Source organism: Erithacus rubecula (assembly GCF_903797595.1).
Source record: "Erithacus rubecula genome assembly, chromosome: 5".
In the NCBI taxonomy this organism is placed as follows: Eukaryota; Metazoa; Chordata; class Aves; order Passeriformes; family Muscicapidae; genus Erithacus; species Erithacus rubecula.
The window spans coordinates 50,401,087-50,428,876 of NC_136687.1; the positions used below are offsets into that span (position 1 = coordinate 50,401,087).

Genomic DNA, 27,790 nt, shown 5'->3' on the forward strand with positions numbered 1-27,790 from the left:
AAATTGACTCCATTAATTTATACTTTAGGTATATAAACACTGAAATCCTTTGCCTTTTAAGAATTCCAGAAATGACAGATAAAATCTGTTAGACCTACACAGCTGGAAACAAGTTTTCTTTTATTTCCAAGATGCCATGTAATCATCTGAAAAAGGAATGTACTGATCACATTGGGATATATTATTTCAGTCTAAAGATTATCAAATATGAACACTAACTTCAACATCTGAAGACCTAATTTTCTCTGATGCATAAATTTTAAATTACTTTTAATAGAGCACTTCTACTTTACAACAGTTTTTGCAACGTCTTTGAAATACTTAATTTAAAATTATTTTTTCATTAAATGAAAAGAGCAATCACATTAATTTTTCAGAAAAGGCCGTTTGTCCTTTTAATTTTCAGGTGCCAATCCCTGCAAATAATCTTCATACTTAATTGAAATGGCTGGTGTGATTGAGAAGAAGCCAATGATATTTTGGATACCCTTACATTTAATTTTTTCAGCTTAATGAGTGAAACTCTTAAATTCTCACATTTTTTAATTAAATGTCAGAACAGAGAGGACCATTGAAACTCACACATCTGCCTTCTGGTTCAAGTGAGGATGCTGTGCACCAAGTGAACATGAAAGCCACTGTCAATCCCTCAGCCACAGCATTCCCATCTCTCCATACACCTTTCCCATACTTCAGTAAGGTTGTCCCCACTATTCAATATTACTTTTTCCTTTTCCCTCCCATGTTAAAAATAGACTTTAAGCCCCATGGATGTTAGCCCAAGTGCTTTTATTTCATCCAGGAGTTTGTGAAGCCTTGCTCCTAATTCACATTTGTTCCTTGTATACCAGCAGTCAATAAATGGAGCTTGAGGACAAAGCTGGTATTGAAGTACATGTACTATAAACATATCAAAATAATTCCTCGCTCCTCCAACAATTCTTGCACTGGGGATTCTTAAACCATCATTTCTAAAGCAGGGCTGACACCACAACTGCATAGGTGTTTGTAAGCAGTACAGGCAGGGTACTCCACCTTTCCCAGTAAAAGAAGAAAAGAAACAAAAATCAAAGGAGATCTTTTACTGCCATGGATGATTTCTTTTGGCATCTATTAGGAGACTTAATGTGATACAGTCTTGTTCCATTGTGCCCTTTGCTAAAACACTTCCTGCTCCGTGACAGTTCGCCTTAGGAAACCTCATCATTCTCCCCAATTTTGTTTCTGGGGATAAAACTTTCTGAGGTTTTCTTTCGGTCCCAATCCACATTTTCTCAGTGCAGAAGAGTGCCAAGCCACTCAGGAGAGCAACAATCACTGCTTTCCAATTACCATAACCATGGCAGAGCTGCAGACCTAAAATATACTATTCTTGGCTTTAAACTAGTGTGCAGGAGGGACAGACATGCAAACCTCCCTGAGCTCTGCTTTCCAAGATCTAGGATGAGTTTCAGGAGCATTGACATCTTTATGGATCACACCTTGTTCTAGTTACAAGAGGTTACACACAGGACACACAAAGCAAAGCTGGAGGGAGCCAAGAACATGGAACAGATCTTGGCCTGCTGCTGTCTCTTGTGCCATATCAGCAAAACAGACACCTGTTGATGACCAGAAAAAATCTGTTCTATGACCTTGTTCCTGTAGCAAAATCCATCAGGGAAGGTCAGCACACTGGTAGTGGTTACAGGAAAAACACTGCTGTAGGAGCAGCACTAAAAATACTGAGCCCCACTCATGAAACAAATGGAAATCATAGAAGACAGCAGCCCTGGAGTTGCTTTGTTACCTTAAGAGACAGATCTCAAAGGAATACAGAGGCTTTATTATCATTTATTGTGGCCTTTCCAATACACCCACAGAAGGGTGTAATGCACAAAATTCCACTACCTGTGTATAACCTATGTTGTGGCTACAGCTCCCAGCAGAATTCATCTGACATGTGATGGGTGCTTAGAAATCACTTAGAAAAATTGAATCTGCCTTTAAAATTTTAAGATTGCATGTGCAGGAAGGGAAAGATATTTTCCAGAGTAAACTGAACTAGAAAAATCAATCTTATTGGGAGTTTTCTGAAAAAGTTGAATTACTGTAGAAGTCACAGTGGAAGAAATTACTTTTAGTCCTCCCACTCTCATCTAATGCAGCTCTCCTTCATCAATCCTAGACCATTTTAATGCTGGCCTACTTCAGATGACAGGCTTAGACTGCAACTTATCTTATAAATTTCTGTTTATTCCCGTTTCTTTCCAAGTGCTTCAAGCTAAATAGACGGCAGGAAAAATAATGCATTGTCTTGATAATACAAACAATATAATGTATAATTATGACAGAATTAAATAGGATAAAACCCAACTCAGAAGATAAAATGTGAAACTATGTAATTACCACACACATTTTTACTTTAAAAAAATTATTCTCCCTCATTTGTATTCAGTTTAAAGGTTTCTTCACATCAAAAACCGCGGGAGAGGAGTACAGGCAAAAAGGAGGAATAAAAACACAGGACAAATAGGCAAAATAGGGAAATTCAAGATCTCAGCCTGCTAAGATGTTGGTATTTTAAAATTCTGGACTAAATTTGAAGAATTCAAAATGCATAGGCTCTTCTTCCAAACACCTTGTTTTCAGGGATTTGACAATTATTTGCCTGAAGAAAAACTCCAGTGAGCTGAATTTCTGTGTAAGGAATTTTCCAGATAATTTAAAGAACCATGAAAAATATGTTAATTGTGACTGTTTTGTTGAGGAACTGTAATGCTATCAAAATTAGAAGCAAAGTATCTCAACTGTGCTTGGAAAAGAAAGGTGAAGAAATAATAGGGTGGGTTATCTGGGGACAGATTTTGATTCTCCTTTTTCTTAGAAAAATTCTGTCCACATTCAGTGAATTATTGGCCTTTGGTAAAAAAGCACAAAGGACTTAGGCTGCAATTTAGCCTTTAGCCTGTTAGAACAGTCACATCAATTATGCTGTGAATCTGCAATTTCCATAAATAAAGAAGTGTAGATGCCTGTTGCAAACAGTTTAGATCAATGTATATTTTCTGCTTTCTTTATGAAAGGGACATTAACAGAGAGTGTGTATAAGGGAAGTAGTTTGTATTACTAAAGAGAAAAATACATTTTATATTTCTGCTTTTTTTTTTTTTTTTTTTTTTTTGCCATAAGAAAACCTAAAGTTTGACTGAGCTCTGTGATCTTTACAAAACTCTGCAAAGCAGAGCTCTTCAAAGGCAGAACCTTTCAGAGTATTAGCTATTGCTATTGTTCTGTTAAAAACTTTCTTGATAATATAAAATCTCTCCCACTTTCAAATAGAAATGTTCATTTCAGTATAGGACAAAAAATATTTTACAGTCAATGAAGCTTGTACCTATTTCTACCAGCTGTGAAGTAAATGCAGCTTGGAAGTTGTCAGGAGATCTCTCACCATGAATTTTTCTTCCCTTATTTTCATTTTATTTATCTATCCTTCTCTATTCTTCCTTGGACTTTGTATGTGTTTTTCCATAACATTTAGGCTGGCATGCCACAACCTGAGCTTGTAATATTCCATTTTGTGCTGAAGTTAACTCCCATTGACCACAGCAGGCACAACAAATTATTCTGCAGAAGAATACAACTGCTTGAATTGCTAATGCTTTCCAAATAAGCTTGTAAATCAGTGGCTGAATTCCCTTCCTTGCACACATTGGCAGATTGCAGGGGTTTGGGAGTGGAGAAGGAACTGATCATGAGGCAGGGCTGGCAGTCAGATCTTACAAGATGTGGAGAAGTTCAAGAGCCAGCTTAGTTTACATTCACCATACCACCTGTTCCTCCTGCAGCATTTGCTTTGTATTAAAATGTAGTGATTTAAAAAAAAAAAATATATATATATATGAAAAGAGACATTCAGAATTTTTGCTTAACACATGAAACAGTTCTTCAGGTCTTTACTTCCTAAAGACAGAGGACTGCATCTATGTATTATTACTATATTGTGAAAATACTCCAAAGAGTACATTAAGAACTGTACTTTGAGTACATTGGAAATAGCAGGATTGGAAGGGACCCAAATTTTTTATATTTAGCAAGGTGATTATAAAAGTTTCCATCAAATCCAAAAGATAAAGATTTCTTCTTTTTTTTTTTTTTAAATAAAATTGTAAAAGTCATGTGTAGATTTTTTTAATGGTTATATCTTTTGAAATTGTTAAGTGTCTTTTATATTTGTTAAGTTTTTCATCTTATTACATCCAGATATTGAGATGGAAGAAAAACTTGTATTGCAGGTTCAGTTTGGTCTTTAGGTTTACAATAATTTTTTTCTTTCTAAAACCTGCCCAATGTTCTAAGACTCAAGTCAGCAAACAGAAATCTTGGAAACTACACAGCAAACTCTCATAAATGCTTGAGTGAAATTTGTTTGAATTTGCTGATTTGAAACTGTGCTGTGGTAGTCACTACCATTTAACCTCCACTACACAGAAAGTATTTAATTTGATTTTTTCACAAGCACAGAAGAGAAATATTTGTTGCTTTTCTGCCATAATGATTTTGAATAGTACCACCTTCACCTAATGCACCAATACCATTAGGGTTTCTATATCTCCTAATAAAGTTTTCAGCACCCTCCTTCCTGTTCTCAGCTCTGGCTCACCTCTGTGTACCCTCTCTCCCATGCCATTTTTTCTCAGTAGTTTGCAACATTTAACACTTTGGTGCAATAAGTGTTCCTTTTTCTTTCAATATGTTCAACATGTGCATTTCAGACACTTCAGCATGGGCAGCTGGAGGCTTGAAACACACACCACTCAGCCTGCCTGCCCCTCTTACACCTCACATTTTCCCTTATGCATTACAGGGTGCTCTACAGGATCCAACCATCCCCCACTCCAGCAGACACAGTCTCCCATCTCATTTTGTGCTCCAGCAATTAGCAGACAGAAACAAAACCAAGATCAGCTCTTTTACAGGTTCTCAACCTCTGAAGTACCCAATGACATTTTGTTATAATGACACCTTCTGCCCCTTTTCCCCACCTTGTCCTTCTGACTTTCAGTATTTCCAAGTGCTCCTACCAGATTTCAGAAACACCATGAAGATCAATTCTATATTTCTGAGTCTAACTGTTCTTGTTTACTATTCAGATTTCTCCTGCTGGTCTATAGGCAATTAAAGAATGTGTTCACTTTGTCTTTTGGTGCTCTGATTAATTTTTTCCCCCTTAATGTCTTATTTCTGAACTAAACAATCACTTACTCTTGCCATTTGTTGTTGTTAGTGTAATGATCCCCTGACTAATCTCATTACATTTTCTCCCTGGAAGATTGTTTTTGTTCAGCTGGGTGGGAAGCACTGCCCTCATTGCACTCCCAGAAGGGAAGCAATGATGCACTAAAGAAAGCTCCCCTCATTTATTTCTACCCTTTAGGTGACAGGGAGAAAATCTGAAACTATCATTCCTTTCCTTCAGGCTTATTTCAAATCACTCCTAGTTATCTGAAATCTGTGAAGGAGTTTGAGAAGCTGCATCTTATACATGCTAAAGATTCTTATCAGCAGCTCTGGAAGCCAGCTAACCTTGTGGAGGCAGATGGAGACTTCCCTCAATCTCCTACCAAGGAGGCCAGGCACAAGCCAGGTCTAACCTGAGAGAGAGATTACCAAGCTACCTTGTCACCCTCTGTTACTGCTGGCCAGCAATCACCTCCAAGCTACATTTCATATCTTGAAAATTCCCTCTGAAAATCCCCCATTTGCCACTGCTGTGTATCTGTTTGGATGTGCCTTTGGCACTTGACTCACATACTAAGGCTCATTGCTCAGCTCTGTTTTCTCATTAATAGAAAAAGATTACCCATGCTGAGATTTCCAATGCTGAGACTAATCAAGGACCAGTGGCAGTGCCACAAAAACCCTCATCAAGTTACAGCCTGGAGAACCCATCTCATAAATATGGTCAGAGGGCCTTGATATATGATCTGATGGACAAATAGAAATATCCAAAAGATTGGTAAATGCCTGTTTACAAGCTATTTTGCTTAAAATACAGGTTCTTCAGTCATGTTCCTTGAAAATACCCTCTCCAAAGGTAGAAAATCCTCCAGCATCAAGGAAAAGTTCAGTGCTACCCAGTGCAAAGCATTTCAGCCTACTACAGGATTGCTCAACAGTGGATTAGTGACCTACTGTGTTTGTAGCTTTAAGTCTCTGCTATGTCTATTACCAAATTATTTTTCTACCAGTCCTCCAATACCAGCCTGCCTAACTTGCTGTGTCTACTGTAACAGCTCCATTCTAGTGACAGAGGGCTAATCATTTGGCCACCAGTCTCCCTTGGAAAATTCTGCCAAGATACAGCAGAAACTGTCAGATATCCCTGAGTAAAATTTTGCTTGAAAATTAATCTATTTGCAGCAGTCTGTCAGATGCACCACTTCACTACATGCTCCCCTTTTCTCTCTGGGTCTAATTTATATACAACAGTAGTTAGAGGCACTACCAAGATGAAAAATAATTGTGACAATAGCACTCCTAAGGGCAAGCCAAGGAGGGCATCCAGAGACAGCACAACTTTAGGTAAGTGGGAGTTGTAACTATAAAGGTCAGCTTTAATCTGTCCTAACCCCCAGGTACTGATCACACTCCTTTCATACTGTTCACCATTTCCACTGAGCTGTGACTAGACAGTGCAGGATTCAGCCTCAGAATAATCTAGGTAGAACTGTGCTCTGCTGCTACTTGAAAAGCTGCTGCTTCTTTGAGGTTGCAAAACTTTTCCATAAACCAAACTCTACTCCTCCTAAAGAAAAAAAAATCATCAGGTTTGCTGAGAAGAAAGCAGAGAATGAAAATAGAGAAAATTTGTTTTGTGGGAGAAGCAATAGCAAGTCAAACCCAAAATCTAATGGACTTTCTAAAAGGCTATTTTAAGCAGGAATTCAAGCCTCTATCAAAAAGGAGAGCAGTACAATGACAATATTTTAAGTTACTTTTTCTATTCAGAAATTTTTAGATAAACCCCAAATATTTAAATATATACTGAAAGTATAAAAAAGTGCCTGATAACTACATTCCAGTAGAATTGTATCTAATGTTATAATAAAAAGTTTAAACTCTTTTCAGCTGAGTTGAGATTCCAATTTTCTGCATCACTAGCAATGATAATGTTACACAAACAGTGTTCAATCATTAAATTAATTCCCATTAAATCAATGTCCTTAAAGGCCAAACAGTCGTTTAATAATTACCTGATTAAAGTGATGTTAGCATAACATATTAGTTATATTATATTTACAATTCCCTTCACAACAATAAATCATTTCTTTCCACCCATCTTGCTGAAATGGTGGCAATAATGCAAGAGTTGGGAAGGGAAACTTGTATCACCATCTAGCAAATGGCTGTGGTCTAGCTTCTCCTGGTGTCTGTGATGCTTTAATTACACACATTGATCAAATTTTCATTATTATGTAATATTTACACAATGAATCTTCAAGACCTATAGGAATCAGTCCCTGGCTTTTAGAGCTAGACCCACAAGCTTAATGACTTATTTCAGATATTAACAATTTTGCACTGGTCACATTCTGTCTTTCTGGGGAATTAGCAAAATACATATTCAATTAAAAATCAAAGTTCACAGGAGATAAAATAAAATGTTACAAACATTAGTGTGCATGAATATAGTGCCAATATATTGTAGTGACTTGTGCTACAGATTCAGAGAGAGAGGGGATGAGTAGCCTTTATAGTACTTCTAAAAGTTCTGGAAAATGTATCACAAAGTATATATTTTGTTTTTCTCTTCTGCTGCCATTACAAAATAGGAGCAATGGCTGCAGCTAAAATGAAAATGGAGGCATGTACTAGAATTTGCTGAAGTTACTGGGAGCCTTTAGATTAATAATTACTAGTCTTATGCTGTATGTCTTGATATTTGAAAGTACATATTTTGATATCTGTAACTATGACCACATTGGAACTGAGGCTTGCTGTCCACCTCTCATGAACCCATTGGCCAAAATAGACTGTATTAATGCTGCTGAAATGCATTGGTTTATTAGAAGGCTTAGCATGGTTTCAAACTCAATTTTGGGGTTACCTAATATAGGACCATGCAACAACATAATCAAAAATAACTAGACAATAAGCCTAGCAATTTTACCAACAGCTCTTAAAAAAAAAAGAAAAAAGGAGAGAGAGAAAAGAAAAAAGAAACAACTCAGATCAGATAATTCTTTGCTGCCACTTTCAAAACATAGGACAATAATTTTAGAGAATAGAATTATTAATGCACACACACATGGAGACAAGCACAGATTAGAGCTCAGTGTGCATTTTCAACAAACACAGGGAGCCTCTGGGGATGCTCCTCAGGAGCCCTGTGATGTGATGTGTGCTTTTGAGATGGCACTTGATTGCATGCCCGTGTAAAGACACTATTTGCAGTCACTGGGAAGGCATCAAAGTGATATATGCTTGCTATTATTTTAGAGGATATTGGCACTGGATCTTAACAAATAACCTTGCACACTGGCAACATTTAGATCAGATTTCAAGAGATGCTGAGACCAAATCTCTCAATTACTGATGGCTGGATTCAAAGGCTGTGAAGCCTCAAGCAATCAGCCACAATTATCATCTCTGGTACATATTCATAAGTGGCTAAGGAGATAATGTGTGTGTTTCTGTCACATACAGTTTGCTCAGTGTGGTCTTTCCACACACTACTGACAGGGTTGTACAGCACCTTCAGGGACAGCAGGAAACTGTGCACAATGGGCTGAAAACAGACCATCTGTACATAAAATTAACGTTCAGCTAAACAATGTCATTAATGAGGTATTAAAGTGTGGCTTTGGTATTAAAGTGTGGCTTTAGCTAAGAGCCTGTCAGAGAGGACATTATGAATATGAGGGAGAGAGTCCCCTTTGGCTGAAACTGAGCAACTGTGAACCAAGCAAAGCACAAAGTAATGCACTGTGACCACAAGGACAAAAACTTATTCCAGTAAAGCCCCCACATCTTTTTACCTCTGTATAATTCTGTGACTCAAGATTTTAGGGACTGAAGGGAATCTAAAAAAGGATTTGGTTTTTAAAAAAAGATATGGTTTTACTTGAGCTTTTTTATAAATCTGTTCTTCCAAATTTTCCAAGCATCCATCAGTACACAGTGACCCCTGACTACTTCAGAGGCAAGTGAATCACAGACATCTCGATACCTGAGATCATTTTTCATGTCACTAATTCTAGTTTTCCTTTAATTTTCAGAATGCTTCTCTGCAATGAACTCCTAACCTTATAGAATTCAATCATCACCAGTACAGGAGTACTAATTATGCTTCTAAATAACACATTTTAAAATTTAGACTACAATTTCACTTCAGGTATGTCCTGCAATATTGTTATCAAAGTAATCTCTAGAACTCAGATGACCTAATGTAGTATTATGACAGTGAACAGAGGACAGAATGTAACCCTCATCCTTTAAAATTTCACAGATAAAAATGCTGTGATGTCATTTATTGATGAAAATCACTAATATGAATGCTTATGATTGAAAGTTGAATAACCTGGTTTTCACTGCAAATCAGCTATCACCCTGCGTAAGATCACAACTCAGTTTTTTCACGAGTGAAAATCAACTTCAAAGGTGACTTTACAGGATAGTGAGGATTTTCCTCTTTGGGGATACAAAAATAAAGGAAGCCATTGTAGGAATAAAGTGCATGCTTATGGCTAAAAGTGTTCAATTAGCAAGTAGATTTGGGCATGAACAACGAACACCCCACTCAACAGGATTATCACTGTTCTTTAACAGCCTGTTGCAGGTGACTTCCTTTCCCCTTATCCCTACCTTTACACTGCCCTAGTGTGGGGGAAGGCAAGGCTTCAGTCAAAAATATCTGTGTTCCTTCATCTCCCTTCTGCCTGCTAGGTGAGGTATCACACATTTGTAACCCAGCCCCATCTCAATAACTTCAAAACCACTGAAAAATTTAAGTCCCACTTTAAGATCTTTCTCTCTACTACTGACAGTGGAAGGATAAAAATTAAGCAGCAGGAGATTCCTACAACAGGATGCTGCTGTAATGGAGGTAATCCCCTTAATTTGCATGCTGTGAAGCCGACTAAATTTAAAAAAAATACAAACAAACCCCCCCAACAGCCCATTTTGCTCTCATTTCACCATATATGTTGAGACTGGTCCATCTCAACAATCAGGGAAAGGAGCAGGGCAGTTAAAATATCATTTGATAGCATTTTGTGTTTCCTTTCTATATTAATTTTTAATTACTCATTTTACAAACACTTTAATGTCACAAGAGGTCTGAGGAAAACCCCTCATCTGCTGAATAAGGGAGACACCCCTGCCAGCAGCTTGAAAACCTCTGCTGCTCCTGTCTTTGCAGCTTTCAGGCAATTTTCCTGGCACCTACCCACCAGTTGATGTTGAGAAGTGGATCTGCATGGGTGGGTGCAGCTATGGCACAGCTGTTGCAGAGGAGGGACTCCTCACAGGGCAGAAAAACAACAGAAAAATACCACGGGTTCCCTCTAAAGCCCATGTTTATCTGGTGCCCTGGATATCCTCAGCTGGAAAAGGCTGATCAGTTTGCAGATGAAGCTGCTGTCATCCCAAGCAGAGGGGGAGTATTTTTAATAAAGCTAAAACTCACTTCTCACTTCCTCCCTATCTTAAGCAGCTGAAGGTGTCAATTTAAGTGTAAACTCCTGTGCAGGAGTATTAAATAGCAGGACAAGTAGGACTTGCCTCTTCAGCTTCTGAGCACCTTTGAAGATAAAAATGGGGGTTGTTCCTCCATGCAAGAGACACTCAGCTCCTGACTAAATGGCTCTTTCCTCAATTAAATATGTCTTAAACACAGGTGAACCCTGAAAAGTCAAAATTGATCACCTAGTCTGAATCTAACTTATTCATTCTTTACCCAATTACAGCATACAGTCATAGTAGAAATTTTAACAATTAAAGGAACTGTTCTGAGTAAAATATTCACCTTGGGATGTTTTTGAAAGAACACAGAATTATGGATGGATGACATGTCACCCAATTTTACTTTCCTTTTGCCCCACTTGGTCTGGATCAGGGTTTACACTACAGCCAGACAGACACTGCCTTCTCACAGTCAATCAGAGCCAGTCCTAGGCAATTAAGGCAATTTTTGGGCTTTCACACTGCCATTCATTCTGCACCTCCTCACAGAGGGTATATCAGACACAAAATCTCTAAACAGACTGCCTCATGTACCCAGTGCTATTACTCAAGCAACCACATGCAGAGAAGATGTAGAAATGCATTATTGAAGATGCCTCTGAGAACTGCCTGAATCTTAACTTCAAATTAGGGGAAAATCCAAGCAGATCCCCTGGTAGCTCCACACTAGTGATATCACAGTGCTGCAAATGACTGCTCACACTACTGAACATTTTACTTGGAGCATGGTTATTCCATGGAGTTACAGCTTCAAAGAGAGACAATCAAGCCTCTGAAAGGACATAAAGCTGCATCCAAGACTCACAAAAGTGCACTGCATACATCACAACAACTCTCAGTGTATGCTGTCAGTTCCAGAGACCATTTGGGACACAGGACACAATTGCCAAAATGTACTCATTTTTGGATGCTCTCTAGAGGGCTGGCCAAACCACTGAGACATGCAAATAGAGCTTGGGTACCATAGGGCTGCAGTCCCTATTTCAGAGAGATGACTTTATGAAGGCAAATATACTTACTGATACACCAGCCTAGATTTAATCAAAATAATACGAGAATTTGGGGGGTGGCCACAAATAAATCTACTGGTGTGTGTAGTTTTTTTCCTAACATATTTGGTATCTGGTTTTTCATTTTCCCAGCTCAGTGCTGTGCATTTTAGGCTCAGCAAGTCTGTTCCCCTTGCTACATGAATATGTCAAGACTGGCATTAGTTTGAAGAGCAATTAAAATTGTTAATTAATGAGACTGGCATTTAAGTTTTGCCTTCTATCAGAGGATATAAAACATGTTTTGATGAAGGAAGATGGGTAATATCTCAATTTTAAAACTAAGGGCTGATATCTAAGCTATCAAATAATGTTTCTGTGGTTTGCCAGCAGATCAGGTGCTGAAACCAAATTAAGAACTAGGTCTCAGTTCCAAAGTCTTTATAATGGATCTTTTTTGTATTTCTAAACATAACCCCCCTCCCAAAATAAATCAGGTTTCGCCACTAAATATCATATGTCAAGATAGAATTTCAAACAGAATTTTCCAGAATGATTCTAGAGTCTTCCTCTGATTATTAAATATTTGATTGTTGTACAGTTAATTAAGAGAAAATGTCACTAAGAAAGGATGTTGCTACAGCATAATGGTTTCCTGCTGATAGGGATATGCCAAGAGTGAGATAAGCAAGATGGAGTAATTTATTAAGCAATAGCAGACTCCAGGCAGTGCATTTCAGGAGGATTATATCACACCTTGGGTGGTAATACGAGGAAGAAGACTGAGAATTCTGAGCAGCTTTAACCATCTGAGAAATATTATAATGACTTTGAAGTGCTGTAGCTTGGAGGCTGCTTTACTGCTCTTATGAAATGTAATTTACACAAGGCAAACAGTGAGATTTGCTCATTTGCCAGGTATTATCAGCATAATTGGCCATTACTGACACCACTGATGACAAACCAAAACCTCCAGTAGTGACCAGCATTTTAAACAAATAGAAGGGGATAAAAAAATGGCTCACCAGTGGTGCTTTAACATCAGCCATTTCATAACTTTTCTAGGTTAACAAAGTGTATTAAGATCCCTGAAGAAAATTATATTTTTGCAGCTAATACTTCAAGTGCTCATTATCTATGGTCAAATTCTATTTATAAAACTATAATGAATGTTTGTTTTCTTGCAATCACTAAGAAGTGATTAAATCCTGAATGATTCAGCCATTTAAAAGATATCTTCCATTATAGCAAAAAAGTCCAAACAAAACAGAGCCTTGCATCTTTACCTGCATAATCTAAAATCCTGCTAGGCCAATTCAGAAATACCTTTTCTTACAGAAAAATTCAAAGCAAAATGAACAGAGTGTGATAAGATAGGGACAAAGTCTTTTATGGTGTCTTTCACATCAAATACAAAACATTGTACTTTTCTCTGACTTCATTATTTTGTCAACATTCAGTTGAAATCTATTATATTAAGTTAGCTCATCACTGAATTCTGAAATGAGAGGCTGCCTTCAAAACAAAATTCCCAAAAACATTCTTCTGCAAGTCCTTGGTAAAAAATTATGCAGCATTTTAGCTGTCTCAAAAATGGATCTATTGTACAAAAAGAGTTGACAGTAACTCTAGATCTTGAACTCCTGTTTCTTAAATCATTGATTTTCTCCAGTACTGGTGAGAGCACAGTGCTCCCCAGAGTTTTTTGTAACAAGAGCCCCTAATAGGAAGCTAATAGAAAACCTTCAGGAGATTAAGCTAAGTTCTCAGCAAGTATAAAAGTCATCAGAATATTGCAGCAGCTTGATTCAGTTGATGTTGATGAAGAAATTAGTAAATTTTTTAGAACCCCCAAATTTCTTCTCTGAGAGTTCATATGGCAGGTTCCCTACACTGGCAAATTCTAGTAAAGGCAAAATTTGATGGAGTAGCAACAAAACTCATGGCTCAAAAGAAGGAAAACTGTGGTTGTGAGCTAAAGCTACTTGCTAAAATCTTCCAAGTTTTTACCTATTTCAGAAGAAATGAGCTTTTTGTTTCAATCATAATTGTCTATGAGTTTCCTTAAAAAATGACTTGTATTTTTGCAGCAGAGGGCTCTTGTGTCTTCAGAGCCATGGCAGGACTGAAGCCACTCTGCATTCTTGCAAATTTTTCCTCTGTCTAGAGGAAAGGAAGAGGAGATGATGCCACATATCACTTGTAGCCCCAAACAAAGAATCCAGAACCATCAAAGCACAAGCAATGCTGGGTTCATGCTGCTTTGTTTCTGTCAGCACAGGGCATAAAAGCATCTTTGGCTCTATGTTTTGATATCAGAAATGGGTACCCTGTCATGCCTTAAATCGCTCCTGAAAGATTTCTTAAATGAACATGACAGTATTTGAAATGCCCCATGCTGCTACACTTTAGATTTGCCAATCAGAAATAATAGCAAGAGATTTACTTTTCCAAAACAAATAGGAGCTGCAGGTTTTCTGCTGAATGAAGAGCTGATGAATGAAAACAGAGCCAAAATCCCCACAATAGCCAGTTACCCTGTCAATGAAAATTATTTTCATTTGTCTGTACTCACAAGGATTAGTAAACAATAACACTTCAGCTAATACAGTTTTTGTTATATTCAAATTGGATGTGAAATACAGGCTGGCATTATAAATGGATCTCCTACTCTTTTGCACTGAATTTCTCAGTTCTTGAGTCTTTTATGTTTATATCAGTCAGTAAGTATCATGTATTTTGGTATAAAATCTTTTCACTGTGTTTCATTTTTCCTTCTATTAATTCAGGACAGTTCTGTTTGTTGTTTGAAGGAGAGTAAAGCTATAGATACATGTCTGTAGCTTTCCCTCCCTCAGTAGGAGCCAAGTAAATATTTTACATTATTCTGGTGAATTCTACAAGGTTGTATTGAAAATCCACATGGTAAAGTGGTAAGGTGTCTCTCTCTAAATGATTCCTCCCACCTTCCCAGTTCTATGAATTTCTTTTTCTGAAGTTGCACAAGAGTTTTGGTGCCTCCAGATGCTTTGTACCACCAGCAGGTTTTACTGATTGTACCTCATGTGAGACAGCTCTTACCACAGGGAGTGGATGCAGATTTGCTGAAATAAATTCCTTTTTTTTTAAAATTTATTTTATTTTTTAATTAATGAATTCATTTTCCCTGTTGAATTCTGCCATTTTTGCCACCTGGTCCTCCTTCTTTACATCTAACTTCTTCCTCATTTTCATGCTGAATTCAATGTTTCCCTCTAAGCCCTCCTTAAGCACTCATTTTCATTGATTGGTCAAAAAATCCTTTTCTTTTTAAGTTAACTGAGCATCTATCCAATGCTCCTTTGAGGGCTGCTACTCTGGACCTATGAGTTAGGGAATTTCAGGAAATCAGGCCACACAGGCTTCCTTGGATAAACATGAAGCAAACTATTCAGACAACAATTGTTCAGACTGAGGTGTGTTAAAGCAGCTGTGCCTTCTCTGAACCTCAGCTGGGCAGTCTCCTAAACAGCTTTTAGGGACTCCTGTTGGGAGTACAGCAGGGATGCTCAGGCTCATAAACCTGTGTGGGATGACTCACATTCATGCAGTAAAGAAACTAATTCACAAGTTCTAACCTAACAGGAAGACACATGTAATGAGTCTCGTTCTGTAACAGACCAACTGTGCTCTCACAGCTGGATTTGCCAAACACTTACACTGGGGATATGTTGGACAGAAAGAGAGCTTTATAAACCCACCCATATATATTCAAAAAACTTCCATAAGTCTTGGCTACTCTGAAGTCTTTGGTTTTATTTATTAAAAAAATAAAAAAAAATTAAAAAAAATCACAAAATCCCTGAAATGATTTCTTTAGCTGACCATCACTGCTCAACAGAAATGATAATTTTAAAAGCAGTATCTCTATGCTTATGTGTTTAAAATCACTCCTCTTGTGGAAAGTCTCAGTTTAAGCTTTTCTTTTTTTGCATAATGACATTATTTTATCTTTTTTTTTTTTTTCCATTCTAGGAGTTTCATACTTGATTTTTCTGGATCCCTTTAGCTTTTGCAGATGTCACCTGATTGTTTTCAAAAATGAATAATGCAATGTTAAATCACATGTTCCCAGTGTTATGTAAATATGACATATTTACCTACAGTGTTCCATCCAAATTCAGGTTAAAATACAAAGAACTGTCTGTGAGTTTGGGGCTATAGTGGCCATGGCTCTTTGTAGAGCAGATGCTCTGTGAAATTAAAACAGGTGTACCAGCAGTGCCAGCAGTGACTGAGGAACAATTACATGGATAAGCAAGAAGGTGTTCATTCTGTTTTGTTGAGTGTTATTATCTAAACCCCCTTTGCTCTTCTATTAAGCTGTGTTTTCTTATTCCACTTTGCATTACAACCCCAACTTGTAGACCAGAATTCTAAATAGTTTATACCCAGCCAAGACCTGCAGTCCCTGATGTCTTTAGGATGCATGGTTAAGGCTCTGCCAGAAGAGTTAGATTGTGAAGGATTTGGGAATATAAGCAGAATTGGAGACCAGCCTGGGCTACACCAGATGCTAGATGGAATTGAGAAAGCAATCAGGAAGGTGAAAGAAGCTTGAATCTAAACATTTTATAGGAAAATTGAAATAAACCAGAAGAGGGAGGAAAGAATATCAGACACAGTATGATCATTTAGCACTGCTGACTAGTCTAAACTTAGTTCAAAAAAAATCCAAATCCCAGCATTATCTGTCTGACTAGGTAAGAACATAGCTTGCTAATTTTGAATAATTCTGCAGCAACTAAAGAGCAATAATTTGTTTTGCTTTTACTCAGAGAAAAATCACCTTTCTGTAATAACAAAACAACAAATCACAAGCTGGCATGTAGCACTCTGAAATTCTCAGGCTTCCCACGCATGTCAGCCAAATATCTAGGAAATCTTTTAGCACAAGGCTTTCCAGTGCTCCCAGCTCCTTGTGGGCTGTGGGAGGGAAGCAGGGAGAGGAAGGTCTCTGCAGCAGTGGGGAGGATATACAGGTTTTCCCTCACCTTGCTGCACAAAGGATCCGTAGACAAACCACATGGAGTTGTAGAGCGTTGTGGACGTCATGGATCCCATCTGGAGGCGCGGGGGGTTGAGCCAGTTCAGGAGGTAGACCAGGAGCCCCACCAGCAGCACCGTGCCAGCAATGCAGGCCCACAGGGAGAGGTCAAAGGGGGCCAGGCAGGCAAACATGTCCACAGTCTTCTCTGCCTTGCGCAGCAGCACGCCCACCGAGTAGTCCATGTACCGCGTGGTGAAATCCACCACGTTCTCCCTGTCCGGGGTGATGGTCAGGGCAGAGATCCCAATGTCAGCTCTCTGAGGAGAGAGAGAGAAAAAAAGCAACCTGCATGAGTAGGAGCTACCAAAAAGGTATTTATTGCTCTGTGATTTAAAGCAGCTAAGTTTAAGTAGAACCAGATGCCAAGACCAAGGCTGTCAGCATCATCTATGTGAGCGCAGAAAGGTGAGTAAGGCTTGAGCAGGGTACATCAACCTTTGGCACATCAGTTCTCTATTGTTATTTTCCAAGAAATAAAAATACTATAAATGCAGATAATATCTGGGGAAAATCTACTTTTGGTGATTTTTGTCACCCTAGCTTACTAAAGCCATTGGTGCCAATGTGGCAAAAGTCAGATTTTGTGCATAGCAGATCCAATCATAAGAGATTAGTTGCCTTATAGAGGCAAATTTAAAAAATATTTGCATGATTTGATGATCATGACAAAGGGCTACCTGAAATTCCATAAAACATCAATTTTATCTACAAAGTCTGAAGTGCAGAAGGGCAGATTCTGCATGCAGTTCCTTTACAATTAATTCCTCTGTATCCTCCTGACAAGCAATTCCTCCAGCAATGCCAATCTGTCCTTCAGCTGGTCTGGACTTGCTTTGAGCAATTTCCATTTCCTTTTTTTTTTTTTTTTTAATAATGTAAAGAACACATTTCACATGAAAAGAGGATAAGTAATATTTCTTGATCTAATCATTGTATTTCACAGTATGTATTAGGTCTCCAGGGACACTAACACAAGTATAGCAGGTGCTACTTTACTTTTTACAGGTACAATTAGAGCTTCACTGAAAACGAGAAAGGTTATTTAAAGCAGACATATGAATACCATTAAAAAAAGCCCAAATCCTGAGCAATAAGACTGTGAATTCTAGATTCTTTAATATGACAAAAAAGTTTAAAATATTTAAACTTCTACTACCTTGATTTAATCCATTTTTGTTCTGCCTAAAGCAGTGTGTGATCCTTTGGAAGGGGGTGAGAAGAGCACAAAGAATTGAAAGTACTGAGTCAAATTTTATTAACTCTCTTGAATTTCTTTCTTCTTGCCCAAGGAAGGCAGAGATTCCTAGTTCCTTAGATACGAAATACTAGTGAGCAGGTATGGCAGCTGAAAATGACTAGAAAATTTTGTAAATCAACCAGGGTCTTTTAATATGATGTGCAAAGCACTTTGCAGCCCATGGCACAAGCACACTCCTCATCATGGTGCTCTTAAGACTTCAGTTTAAATGATGTTACTTTATATTGATTGTTCACTGGCTTGAGAAAGTGGCAGAGCCTAGCTGGAAGCCTGATGATTTGGACAAAAAAGGCTTTGAAAATATTGATTTTCTTAAAAGCTATGAATTAGGGCTTCAGCTTTAATCTGTGTGTTAAATTCTCCAGTGTCATAAGTGAAGTTGTGTTGATGAGTGCAGCTTGGCTTCATGAATTCACTTCAGGTCCCTTCCTAACAAATTTTTGTGAGTGATGATTCAACTGCCCTTTGCTCATGGGCAAACTCAGTCAGTAATTAGAATTATCCATGGAAACATTCTGGTTATCTAAGGCTCCCTTTCCTCTCATTACAAGCCTTCTGCTCAAGGAGTGACTCAAGTGATTCACAGCACCTGCTGACAGCCAAGCCTGAGCTCCAATGAGCAAGATGCAAACCAGCCAGCATTTGAATGGTTTTCTTCAATTGTGAACATAAATATGTTTTTAAAACTATTTACAAATCAAAAAGTCCAAGAGTTGTCAAACAGGAAATTGTGGTTGCATGTAATAAATAGCCTAGGCTTTCCCCCTTAAACTATACCAAAAAGCAAAATAGGAATTTAGGGGTAAAGGAGGACAGGTGAAAAAAAAAAAGACTAGACTCAACCTCTGCTTACATTAGCTGAGTTATTAATTATTAGCATGTTACTAAAATACTTCCCTACCATACCAAATCATTGAGTTTCTCACTCAGATTGCATTGCTGTAAGATGCCTAAAGATTCTCTACTACAAAGCAACAGGAAAGATACTTTTACCAAATAATAGCTGACTATATGACTTTTCTCTGGTTTTCTCCCCCTTTTTACAAGAACAAGCTTTTTTTTCCCCCATTAAATACATTGAAGAGAATTAAAGATAAAAATAAGACCCTATGGTATCTGTGGAAATAATTCTAATTTGCATCTCTGGGGAGCAGTCTCTCCACATTCCCCAGAATTATGGTTCCACTCAGCTATCAACCAACTGTGACAGTGGAACAATACTGTGCTAATGGAAATGTTGCATTTCCTTTGCTGTACTGCAGCAACAATTATGTCTTGCTACTTTATGTGCTGCATATATAATTAAGGCTTTGAGGTGACCTAATTGCAGCTTTCCAGTACCTGAAGGGAGCCTACAAGAAACATGGAGAGAGACTTTTTTACAATGGCCTGGAGTGACAGGATGGGGGGAAATGTCTTCAAACTGAAGGGGGATAGGTTTGGATTAGATATTAGAAAAAAAGTCTTTACTGTGAAGGTGGTAAGACACTGTTACAGGCTGTCCAGAGAAGCTGTGGATGCCCCATCCCTGGAAGTGCTCAAGGAAGGGCTCTGAGCAACCTGATCCAGTGAAAGATGTCCTGCCCATAGCAGTGGGGCTGGAACTAGATGATATTAAGCCATTCTGTCATTCTATATGTCTTTATTTCTTGAGAGGTACTAAAGAGAAAAAATAGAAAGGAGAGAGATAGATCCTAAACTCCTAGCACTCTGGTATTTAACTGTTTGAAAGAAGAAGAAAAAAAAAAAGGGCATATGGCAACTCATATTCTTAACTTACTGAATTTGGATCATAAACACCAGCTCCCAGGAAACTACACTTTTAGAACAAAACCAAGCTAAAGCTTCACTTGATACTTTATTTACTGATAGTGAGCATACTTGATTACATGTAGACTCTGTCATCTTGTTTAAAAATTGGAAGATGAAAAAAAATTAAATGCTTGTCATTAACATGTCAGATTGGATCAGTGCAGACATCAGTTTGAAGAAGTAAAGGTTCACTTAGTGCTTTTGAGATACAAAGGCAAATGCATGCAATTATGTCAATATTTAGATATAAGGCTGCCAATCTGAATTATAAACATCTCTAGCTCTCCACTCACTAAGTTTTTACAGTGCCAAAATCAAACAACCATCATATGTCTTATATGTGACTCATGACTGAAACTGTGACTCCTGAAACAGACTGAAAAAACAGCAGAGGGCATTATTTTGCTCTGTGTGACCTGCATAGGAATTTAGATTTATCTTCCTTAGCAGCAGTTCTCCTGAGGCCATTGTAAAGCAACATAACCAGAATGAGAAAATCCAAAAGAAATGACCAAAAGGGTCTGATAGCCTTGCTACTGGTGTCACAGAACCAGCTTATCTGCAAAGCCTAGAAATCCCTGAAATGTCCCTAAGCTACTGCTGCAGCAAGCACATCTCATACACATGAAAATCAATCTTCCTGTGGTTCATCATCAAGAACAGGGCAAAATAAATTAATCTATTCTTAACTGGTCCTGTGAGGGCCTTAGTTTTATCCATTTTCAGTGTAAATCAAGTTTCAACAAATGCTAGAAGTGATAAAATGCAGTCTCACATTACGCAGTCATTAACTTGGACATGCAAAAACCAATCAGAGAGACATTTTTATTCAAGCTAACACACATAGACCCAAATAATTCTCCTTTCACTCCACTATTATTTTTTCTCCTCACTTTGTCCTTCCTGTATGGTTTCTCCCTTCTTATACTACCCCGCTAAAGAAGGTGTAATAGAAAAATAGCCTCATAAGAGGCTTGTACTTGATTTGCAGTTTCTCTTAGAAATGATTAGGCATGTTTTTTTCCTCTTCTGATGGACCTAAGTGGAATCAGGCTACTTTCCCTATGCTATCTGCTTCCTCATGGCTCCTTGCTGGAAAAAAAATCCTTGCAATCAAGGTAGCATGGCAAGATGTGAATAGCAATGGTTGATGGATGTGAATATCACCAAAAAGCCCAGAGTCATGCTGGAAAGTGCTCTCCCTGAAGTGGCATTAGTCACTTCTCTTGCCTGTCACACTGCTTATCCCTCAGGCCATCTGGATAGAGGGCAACTAAAGGAATCTCTGTGAGAAGACAAAGATAATTAACAGTAAGAGAAAGATTTGTGTTAAAGCACTGCTCCCTTGAGATGGTTTTAGCCTCTCCACAGAGGGCTGCTGCTCTCTGAACTAATCCTGTTTGCAAGATGAAGCTCTGCAAGATGCAGTGAGAGCCCTGGCCACTTGACAGGAGAGGGATAAGAGCACCATGTGCTTCTCTCAAAAAGCATTTATTCTCTGAAGATCACCTGGGTTGGTGTTTAGCAAACATAAACCTTTGTATAGCATGGTTACATTCTGGTTATTTTGACTAGAAAAGATGCATGGACCAAGTGTGTATCTAATATAAGTACTGACAATCAAAGGAGACGAGGCTTGAATCAGTTTCCAAGTTAAGTTTCAAATTAAACACAACTTATTATGTTCTGCTGATCCCAGCTCCTATTTTAGCAGCCAACAGAAACCTTGTCTTCAAAGCTGAAACAGAGTGAACCAGGCACAATGTGAAGCCAGTTGTGGGCCCAGGGGATGTACTTGGCACAGCTGGGCTCCTGCCCTGCCATCCAACTGCAGCAGGGCTGCTGCAAACCAGGTCAGCCTGGGACTGCCCTCCCTGATACCAGGACCTGCACCAGAGACTGCTGCATGCTGAAGATGGTCAATGCAAGCAGTGAATATTGATCCTGAGCACAGAAATCATGTGGTTGCTACAGCAACTGCTATTTCATATGGCACTTCTTCTGGAGTGGCCAAAGACACCCTTCCCAATGAGATGATCACTACCTGGAAGGAGGCTGTAACACAGTGGGGATTGATCTCCTCATAAACAAGAAATAGGACAAGAGGAATTGGCCTCAAGTTGTGCCAGGAGATGCTAGAATAACTTCATTCACTGAAAAGGTGGCCAAGCATTGGAACAGGCAGCCCAGAGAAGGGGTTGAGTCACCCTCCCTGGAGGGATTGAAAAGGAAGTAGATGTGGCACTCTGGGACATGGTTTAGTGATTGACTTGGCAGTGCTGGATAGCAGTTGGACTTGATGATCTTAAAGGTCTTTTCCAAGCCAAATGGTTGTATGATTCTGTACACTCAAAAAGAGAAGGCAGCTATTTTCCATTACCCTTGAGTGAGACTTGTCTCTTGCAGAACTCATTCCTGGCTGACACACTAACAGGCAGAGAGTACTCCCACTGTTTCTGGAATTCCTCCACTTGTTGGCCAGACTAGCATGTAAAACTTGGTTGGGAAAACAAGGAAATGCTGTGTTTCAAACAGGTTATGCCTATAATTTGAAACTATTCTCTGGTCCTTTACTTCCCCTTATGAAGTTGCCAAGTGGATGGAAATTTGAGTTCTGGGAGCAGAACTCAGTTCACAGTAAATAAAAATGCAGCCTTTCAGGAACAGCTTGCACTTGGTAAGGGGTAGATAGACACTGGCTGCTTGCCCAGAGGTTCTTTTGCCTTAAGAGGGACAGAGAATGGGAAAGAAGGACACAGTGAACCTTTTCTGCTAATTAATTATATAAGGGTAAGGAAGATGAAAAATTACACTGCCATAGTATAGGAAAAACATGGATTTTGACTTCCAAATGCAGTTCCATTAACTCTTCACACCCTGTAGATGTTCAGAAAGATTTCATATCCATGCAGACTCATTTACAGCAAAATCACAACAGGCTGGTAAATCTGTTGCACTTGAGACATGGATTTACAGATCTGGGTGGTTACCACCTTCAGTGAGCTATTATTTGTTTGAATTCCTGCCTGCCAAAGGAACAAGAATGCCATACATGTTTTTCCTTGGAGCCATTTGAGTTGCTGTGAGTTCTGCCTTACCAATCATCCATTGCAAATAAATAAAAAACATCCCAGGCCCACTTCCATTTCCAGACCATCTAGAATTAAGATCCCTCCAGTCTGTATTGTGCAGTGACCTCATGAGTACTGTAGAAAGCAGGGTGTAGCATAGCATCAGATTTTGAAGCAGAAAGACTGGTTAAAAATAACTCAATGGGCCTTAGTGGTGTTAGATCTCAAAACTAGATGAGGGATTTTTAGTTGCTGAGGTTTAGGTGGTGATGGAAAATCTACTTTTCTAGTTATGTCCAATTTACCAATTATGAATACACAGTTCTACCTACCAGCTTTATGAGGACATAGGGAGGTGGCAAATAAGTTTTAATTACAGCATAGGTGTATGAAAGATGATAGGAGTATAGAATGAGCTTCCAGTCCAACAGGCTTCCTGCTGCTCAGGAAGGCAGAATAAGTTAAAGCTATCAGCAATTTTTAACCATGAAGGATATTGTTTATTTATTTATATAATTTTCTTTTCCTTCATTGAAAGACTTAGGTCTGGTACCTGCACCATGGTGCTCCTTACTATTATCTGTGCTTATGAATTAAATTCCACCTGCACATTTGGAAAAACACTTCTGTAGCCAATGTCTAAGTTATTTACATGAATATCTACTGCAGTTCTCTAAGGAAGCACAACAAATGTACGAGTCTATAGCTGTAAACTCTGCCCCTATATGTCAATTAGGAGCAAATACAATACATATATTCACAGGACAAGTGAGGCACCAGCAGAATAGAGTCTGCCTAGTATTTTCTCTCTCAATGGGAAAAACTCCAAACAGGTAAAGTGCAAGGAGTGGGCAAAAAGGAAAACATTGCATATGCATTTGGTTCAATTTATTTATGATATAATATTGAATAATTAATGTCAAATTAAGAAGACTAAATGGCTTATTAATTACAGAACAGATAATACATTACTCTTGATTAATACATCTACATAATGTGTTATTGTATATCAATAAAACATTTTCTGTTGATTATATACTTCGTGAATTCATCACACCAACATTTTTCTAAGTGCTATACATTATTTATGTAATGTTTCACTAATTACTGCAACACCAATTTTTCCTCTTTTGAACAGCCTCTTCAATTCATCTGTGTCAGGTCTTGCCAAACTAATTAGGATGTCATGCATCCCATTTTTTGACTACATTTAGATTTTTGGTTGAAAAAAAAGGAGATTGCCCTGCTTCTTAAACAGTTACTAACAAGTATAATTTTCAGCTTTTTCAGAGCTGTCCAATGTACACTATTCAAGTGCTGGGAAAGTGCAATAAACAAATTGTTATCAATTACCCATGAAAAAGGTTACTGGCTGATGCAAACAGAACATAACACATATTTATTAACCTTACCACACATTTATCACACATGATTACTCAGTAAGTTGTTAATGGCCTTACCTTAAACACCAGTTCTCCTATCAGGCCGTTCCATGACCCATCATCCTGAGGGCTCCCATACTTGTGATCTGGTGCTACATAAATTTCATATTTAAAGCCGAGGTAAGTGGACAAGGCTTCCAACACATCTATTGAAAAGCCCTGATACTTCTTTGGTTTTCCCAGAACATTTTCAGACACCATGACAAAAGGCTCTTCCTAAAAAAAAAAAAAAAAATAAAATAAAGGAGGAATCTGTTAATAAAGCAATTATATGCCATGTTTGGATGCTGGTTTTTTTTTTGTTTTTTTTTTTTTAACTAAAGGAGGAACTATTAAAATATTATTTGTACAAAACTGTCCCAGAATACATTGTTAGCAATGCCCCTTACATTCTGCAAATGCTATTTTGTTTTGGATTTCCTTCAGTGGAGAAAATTTATTCTCTATTATGTAGTTCAGAAGTCAATCTTCTGCTGTAACATTTCAGCTGAAATATTTTTTATATAAGTGTGGTCAGCAGGACAGACATACACTCCATGTATGTACTCCATAAATAGGGAGGATTCCACAGCACTGCCACTTTCCACTAGCTGAAAAAACCACTAATTCATGTTGTAAGGAAAGAAAAACATGGAAAACTGAAATATGTATTGCTCTTGTCCCACTGTAACCTGAATATAGGCCTGTTAAATTCAAATAGTTCTGTCCAAAGAAACACCATTTGATTACCGTAGAGGCAATCAATTATAGGACTTAAGGCTGTCTATAAGAATGATTGGTGAATATTCATCTGAATGATGACTGTCATAAAGGATACAAATAATACCAAAAGTATACCAAATACAAAATACTAAAATCTCAGATTTCCAAACAACATGCTTTTCTTACTTTTCTGAAGACTTGTAATAGTTTTCTCTATTTTGTTATTAAATTGCCCCGCCCTCTTATTCTTCCTGTTGCACAATTAATTTCTATACCTTCCTCTTCACTTTTTTCCAAAAAGAATACAAAAAACCAAATTATATTTCGAAGGAAAAAAATATACATATTTGTCATAGGTGAATTTCATTTAGGCTTGTTCCTTATTTTCTCTGAAAGAACTTGTCTGATCTATGTACAGCAAAATATTGAATCATCCCCAAAAGCATTAAAGTGCTGTAACACATAGATAATTTTAAAAATATGCTATACGTCTTCCTTTTAATTCATTATATAGTATTGTAATTTTGTATAAGGTTAACAGAAACATTTATTCAGAGGTGCAAAAAAGTTAGTTCTGACTAGTAATGGCTTGGCCAGGGCAAGCCCATGAAACCACTCCCAATTTGTTCTGATCTGCAAAATTGACAAGCAGATAGAAAAAAACAGAACTTGCTTTTTGTGGTATTTGTGGCCAAAACTTAAATTGCATCTACAGTGGCATTTATTATTCTACTGCTAATATCTGTAAATTACTTTGAAGCCAGAGTATTTTTACCATTTTTCCACTCAACCTATACCTCACTAATATTTTTAGCTTACTGGAATGTCCTTCTATATGACCAGGTGTCACTGAATTGGAGGCAGGATGTTCTTGAAATAAGAGAGCATCATTTGTAAAGGCTTGAGTAAATATTCTCAAGGACAGCCACATGCTGAGGATGCTGCCAAAGAAGAAAGGATGCAACCAGACTGCACTGGCAGGATGTTCTTTTCTGACTCTGGGAAATCCAAGAAAAAACCCAACCCCAAACCCAAAACAAATAGAAAAGGAACCAAATAATCACGCTACCGACCAAAAAGAAAAAAAGAAAAAAAAAAGAAAAAAAGAGTTAAAGGTGGACTGCCTCAAGTTATTTTTTCTAGTTGTCAGAATTTCTTTCTTCCATATTTTCCAAGATCAGTGAAATTGCCTAAAAAAGGAGGAAAGAAAGTAAAAGGAATTTTTAAAGTAGTTTTCCAGTGCCCAGGTTCCAAGAATATTGGAAAAATTGAGACCAAGTTGATGAAAGCTTCTCTTAAATAAGAACACCAAGTGAATTCAGCTTTGCTGATCACCTGAATGATAGATTCCATAAATATAAACTTAAAATTACTGGAAAGAAATATTTCTACAGCAAATAAAAATGGTAGTTTATCAATTTAAGCACTCTATGCACAAAATTCTAAAGATTTATGCGTAAAAAGGACATATTAGAAGCTGAGAATATTCATATTAGGAAGGATTAATTTTTATCACTAAATTATTTAGAAAATAGTTGCTAATAAACTGATTTTCTATCCAGTTGCTAATTGTAGTGATTTAACATGCTGTTTAAAATGCAGTTTGTCACAACTAATGTCCTTATTAGTACTTAATAGTCCTTTATTAAGCAATGTATTATTGTTTGGTTTTGAATGTCCAGTGTCCTATATATAAGTAATGAAATATAAATAGTCAATCAACTTCATGCCAAGCAACTAACATTTTGCAATTTTTGTTGAGGTCTGGAGCAGCAAACCATTTAATCACATTCCAAACAAAACAAAACTAATCTACTGCCATGATGTTTTTGTGCAATTGTTTACATTTCTGAGAATGCATTAAAAGAGGACAAAAATAATTTTCTTGATATTTCCCCCACATAAATACTGCAGCCTGATTTTTTTTTTTCTTTCACTAGGGGTTGGTATGGGAGCTATGGAAAGGTGCATGCATCCCTACAATATGGATGTTAAAATGATTGTCTCCATCTTTGAGAAAGCTGAAGCTGCAGAAAGAAAATAAACACAGCAAAAAAATGAGGACAATGATGACCTTGTAGAAAGTAGGTGTGCAAATCTAATGAGCTAATTACTGATTTTGAAAGTGGAAAAATTCACCTGGAGGATGAAGGTTCCATTCAACCTCAATAAATTCAGGAAAATCCTGATACACTTTCCCTCCAAAGCAAGTGCTAATTCAGACTACAAAAAAGGTCTTTATCAGAGAATCCATACAATGGACAGCCTTGGAGATGCTCAAAACACCCCTGGACAGAGGGGAGTTCCAACAACCTGCTCTAACATTTACCCTGGTCCAAACAGCTGCAACCCAAGGGTCCCTTCAAACCTAAATTGCTCCAGAATAAATGAGATGATCCAAGGGAGGCCACTGCTGCTGCTTGTCCTTTTTTTCTCTTGGAAACACCTCTCTAGGGGACTTAAGAGCCTCTATGGGGCAAGAGGAGACTGCACAGCCTGTAAAGCCAAGGAGGTCTGAAAAGCAACCAAGCCACGACACTCACGGCTGAGGAGAAAAAAAAAAAAAAAAAAAAGAGAATGAATGGTTTGCCCATCCTTAACTTCTCGTTTTTGCAAGGTTGATGATCTGCCTCATTTAACCACATAGATATCCAGTATATTTAGGGGATGATTTTTCATCCAACCTCAATGAGATCCTT

General features: G+C 37.8%; 1 protein-coding gene across 2 annotated transcripts in view; it reads right to left on the reverse strand.

Moving 5' to 3' along the window:
* Positions 1–27,790, reverse strand: part of GRID2 (glutamate ionotropic receptor delta type subunit 2) — a 664,166-nt gene that overhangs the window by 98,542 nt on the left and 537,834 nt on the right. For both annotated transcript variants that reach the window (XM_079306473.1, XM_079306474.1), the window contains exons 10-11: positions 24,408–24,605; positions 16,751–17,063 (exon numbers count right to left, since the gene is read on the reverse strand). In XM_079306473.1, the coding sequence (XP_079162599.1) occupies positions 16,751–17,063; positions 24,408–24,605 (511 nt within the window). The remainder of the gene's footprint in view (positions 1–16,750; positions 17,064–24,407; positions 24,606–27,790) is intronic.